The sequence below is a fragment of the Galeopterus variegatus genome, unplaced genomic scaffold (genome assembly GCF_000696425.1).
Source record: "Galeopterus variegatus unplaced genomic scaffold, G_variegatus-3.0.2 Scaffold11234, whole genome shotgun sequence".
NCBI classification, from domain to species: Eukaryota; Metazoa; Chordata; class Mammalia; order Dermoptera; family Cynocephalidae; genus Galeopterus; species Galeopterus variegatus.
The window spans coordinates 40356-45189 of NW_007737345.1; the positions used below are offsets into that span (position 1 = coordinate 40356).

A 4834-nucleotide genomic window follows, 5' to 3' on the forward strand; every position below is an offset into this window, starting at 1 on the left:
AGCAAATTCTGGTTGTATAAGTAAATGTTAGACAACAAGATGCTGAAATGGTATTTTCATACCAATAGCCTCAAGTGTTATTGTCATTTTTCTGAAATTGTTTTTGACATTATTCAGTTCTCACATAACTTTTAACACGAGTAGTAAAGCATGTCTGCCTTCTCTTTCTAAACAGCACTCCCCTCTTCCTAGGCACATTAAAATCTGGATACTGCTTTTTTGGCCTAGTATTTCTACAATGACCACTTAAGACTAATTAATTCCTGAGAAGGTAACCAGAATCCTGCCTTGTAGCTGAACTCTTGGTTGAGCTTTCTATGACTTTTGCTTTCTAGTTACGAACTACCTATAACTTATGATAGACCATCAGGTCTGGGAAATCCATTCTGAGCTTCAGTTTTCTCTCATCTAAAATGTGGATTATCATATCATCGGTGTGCTTGAAAATTGAAAGGCATAGTATATGTAAAACATCTAGTCATATAATAATTAATGGTAATTATTAATATTTTTTTTATTATCCTTTGCAATACCTGGTAGGTTACTGAGCTCATAAGATCTTTCCATAATACATGCTGTTTGATTGAATTGCTAATTTCAGAAGTGTTTATGCGACGACCTGTTTTTCCTCTCAGGTGTCATAGGAAAAAAATTAGTATAATCTAATCAAAGGTTCAACTGTTCAAGGCCTGGTTGAGCCTGAAACTTTAGGCTTCTGGCTACCATTAGGAAAATGATCTAATAGCCAGCTGCTGTATCTTCATCAGCTTATTGAAAGATACACACATGATCCTGAAGATTTTATATAGCTCAGTCACTCAATATGTTTGCATTAGATGATTTCATAATTCAATAGACAGTGATGCCACATACTCCTCTCTTCTACTCTCCTTTCCTGTACCCTCACCCATCCAACCTATAATCATCTTTATTGCATCAAGGAAAGTGATGGCACTGTTAGTGAGAGTATATACAAGAAAAAGCACTTTATTCCATTCTCTATGGTATTTCAGTTCTTTAATCCCATATTCACACACAGTTGAAAAGCTGGTTACCATTTTTTTTCTTGCTACTTACTAATGGAAAAGTACTGTGCCCTTTCTTGCAGATGTTTTAAAACCAGGATGACATGGTTTTCCTAGGGTGTCTATAGAAGGAGCATGGTTTATGGTTTCATAATCCTAGAAGAGGGAAATAGAGAATACTTAAAATAAAGATGTGAAGAATACCCTTATAGATAGTATCTATAATCTCTGCCACAAACTTAAAACTTGACTCAACTGTTTAATATTGTTCTCTAATACTTTACCGTATTTAGTCATCTCACCATTAAGACCATAACCTCCTTCTGAGATCAGGTTATTTTTCAGTGCCCTTGTATTTTCTTCAAATGCTAACAAAAAGGGACTTCTTAAAGAAATCTGATAACTATTGGTTGGCTAACTTCCCCAAAAAACCACATTTTATTTTCAAGACTTCCAACTCCTTATCCAGGTCTTCAACCCATATGCTCTTTAAAAGATAATTTCTATAACTAGTCTCTCACACAATGAGCACTGACAACATGGATTTAGGGCTACACCTTCTTTTTCCATGTTTTTTATCCTGGAAGCCAATAAGTGACATAAAGTCTAGAAGAGTCAGTGACCCCAATTCTAATTGTTATATATACAGTTTCTAATATCTGTGCATTCAAAACATTAATAAGAAACTGAAGTTCTTAATTTGACCTCATGAAAAGCCAGAATTAGAAAAGACTTCAAGCTTTTGCTGTGACTCAATGGGTCTCAGGTAACTAGAATGACATCTTTTAAAGTAGGTAAAGAGTTTCAACAGGGTAAACACAGAGAAGCGTTCTGGAAGTCTTTGATGGATCAGTGCTCAGCAATAAAACTGAACTATCAGTCTGCGCTGAATCAGCTGATGTGCCCTGGAAAGTGCCAGAAGCAGCCCGAAGGATGCTCAGAAGCCCCCTACTTCACGGATCTTTCTCTCCCCTGTCTTCACCCCACCTCCTCGACCATGATCATTTCCAGTTTCCCAGCCTGCTCTAGTATTTACCCCGGCTCCAGAGCTTCAGATCGTGCAGGAGGGCAGGAGCCGGAGACGAGCTGCTGCTCGCCCCTGATGTTGACTGTCAACTCCCCAGGTCGTTGCATGCGGGCGATGTCAAGGGGCTTTATGCCGTCAGCGCGTTGTCGCCCTGCGGAGTGGATTCTTCCCACCTCTTCCATATTCCCCTCCAGGACTGCACAAAGAAAAGCGGAGTTCTCTTCTCTAATTACCGCCACGTGGGGAAGGAAGATTTCTGTTCGAACTCTTAGGCAACACTAACAGGAAGAGGGAGACATTATCAGAATTTGGAAAGCCCTAAGGGAGGCCGAAAAAGGCGTTCTCTCTCAGACAAAAACGCCTGAATTAATGAGGTCGAGAATTTAAGAGGGAGAGGTTGGTTAACAGATGCAAAATCACAGCTAGGTAGAAAAAATAAGTTGTAGTGGTCTACAGTAGTATTAGGCATCTATAATTAACAATAATCTATTACACTCATTTGCTCTCATCACAAGGAAATGATACATTTTTGTGACGATGGATATGCTAATTACCTTATTTGATCATCACACATAGTATACACATATTGAAATATAACTCTGTATCCCATAAACATGTACAATCAATACGTGTAGATTGTCAAGTGAACAGATATGATGTGGGGGGAGAGGAGGGATGGAGAGGAATGGGTAAAGGGGCATGAAAATCGACTACAATGTATATTGAGAAGTAAAATAAAATTTAAAAAAGATAATTTCAAAGTAAAAAAAAAATACGTGTAGATTAACAAATAAATTAAATTTTTTTTAAAAAGTAAGAGCGAATTGAAAGAGTCAGTGCTCAAGTTTGCAGTGCAGTCCCAGTGTGGTGCCAACAACACTTGGCTACATAGACCAAGTTGGCAGTTTGCAGGTTTTCTCATAAACACTTTGTGTTCTTGCCCATCTTCTTCCCTTGGCCAACAGTTCTGTGGTCAGAAAATCCAAGAAGAGTAACAGGAATAACTCTTTTAGGACAATACCCAGAATTTCTGACCCGTGGCTGCTGGCTTTAAGTTTAACAGATGCGTCAGGCATTGGTTGAAGATGTGTTACCCCTCTCCTATGAGTAATAGATTCATTTTCTTCTATGTTTAGCTGTTTTCAAGATGCAAAGATAAATTAGTGCATTACGTAGAGGAAGGGTTGAGTCAAAAGACATCAAACCAAGGATTAATATCTATCACATCCTGGCTCTCCGAACCACATGGAAAAAGAAGCTTGAATTTTCTCATTCCAATGTTTCAGACTCACCCAGGTGCAACTGCAGCTTTAATTTACTGCCATGTTTCTTGGTGCTGAGTGCCATTTTCCCTTGCCAGTGCTATAATTTCAAGTGACCAATGCACAGACATTGTTTTAGCTCTCCTTTACTTGCTTATTTTAGTTCATGCGCTACTGACTAATAAAATCTTGGAATTTAGAAGTCATCCTAGACTGCTTAACTCTTACAGCTATGTCTAATCAAAGCACATTCCCGTTTGCCTTTCTAAATATTTATAAAATCTATCCCCCAATCTCTCTCTCACTGCTATATTCATGTTTTCACCATATCTTGCCTAGATCATTTAACATTTCAAATACTCATATCCACAAAATCTCTGCCAACATCTTTATAAACAGAATTTCTTGGTATATGTGTTCTTTTTCTAGTGCAAAACAATTCATTCTTAACTCTATAGTAGTCTTTCATTTACAATGAGTATCTTATTTTATATTCTTGGAGACACCATACCTGTAATTATTACTTGCTGCTATCCTCACATAAAAGTTGCCGGAATGAGAGCAACTTGAGTATTGTAATGATAGAAATTGTTGGCGAACATGCATTTGAGAAGTTGGCTATGTCTCTCTTGATTACTGTTATATCTCCAAAGCCTAACACAATACCAATAGCGTAGGTGGCAGTTTGTAAACATTTGTTGGGTGAGTTCTTAGGTAATAAAAAAAAAGAAAAAAAAGAGGATGCAACATCTCTTTCCTCTAAGCCTTATAGTACTGTGAGAGAAATACGTATATATCAATGAATAAATAGCATTACCAAATAGTGCAGTATAATGTTAAGTAGGGGAACATGAAATATATAAAGCAATTGGGAGTTCTGTGAATTGTTATAATGTAGGTAAAAGCTAACTGGTAGGTTAACCTTTGAACTGTCTGAATAATGTGCGTGACTTGTTTAGAAGAAAAAAAATGGTTTGTATACTTGGTTAAAAGAACAAAAGCAAACAAATCAATATATAGTAAGAACTATTTAAGTCAGAATGATAAACTGTTGAAAATATTGGGGAGATTTTGTATAGAGGACTAAGGTGGTTAAAAGAACAAAAGCAAACAAATCAATATATAGTAAGACCTATTTAAGTCAGAATGATAAACTGTTGAAAATATTGGGGAGATTTTGTATAGAGGACTAAGGAGATTTTCTTCTCTGTACAATATGGGACAGTAATTTCATTGACATTTTGGAGGGTTGGGAATTATATAATCAAAATATTATTTCCTGAAAGCTACCTGATAGTGCTATGCAGAGTGATTTGCAGAGGTGAGAAATTGGTGGTAGGAAAAATAAGAGTGTGGTGACAATTTCCCCTACTAATTCTATAGCAGCAGAAATAGGACAAAAAGGGGGCCGGCCTGGTGACGCACTGCTACAGTGCGCCGCTTGGGAGCGCGGCGGCCTTCCCGCTGAGGGTTCGGATCCCACATACAGACCGGTTCCCGCTTACTGGCTGAGCGAGGTG

At 37.6% G+C, this 4834-nt stretch overlaps 1 protein-coding gene across 1 annotated transcript in view; it reads right to left on the minus strand.

The window, feature by feature from the left end:
- Window positions 1-4834, minus strand: part of LOC103610490 (cysteine-rich secretory protein 2-like) — a 23297-nt gene that overhangs the window by 13520 nt on the left and 4943 nt on the right. Inside the window, exon 2 of the mRNA XM_008594648.1 lies at window positions 2062-2330. Coding sequence (XP_008592870.1) covers window positions 2062-2330 — 269 coding nt within the window. The remainder of the gene's footprint in view (window positions 1-2061; window positions 2331-4834) is intronic.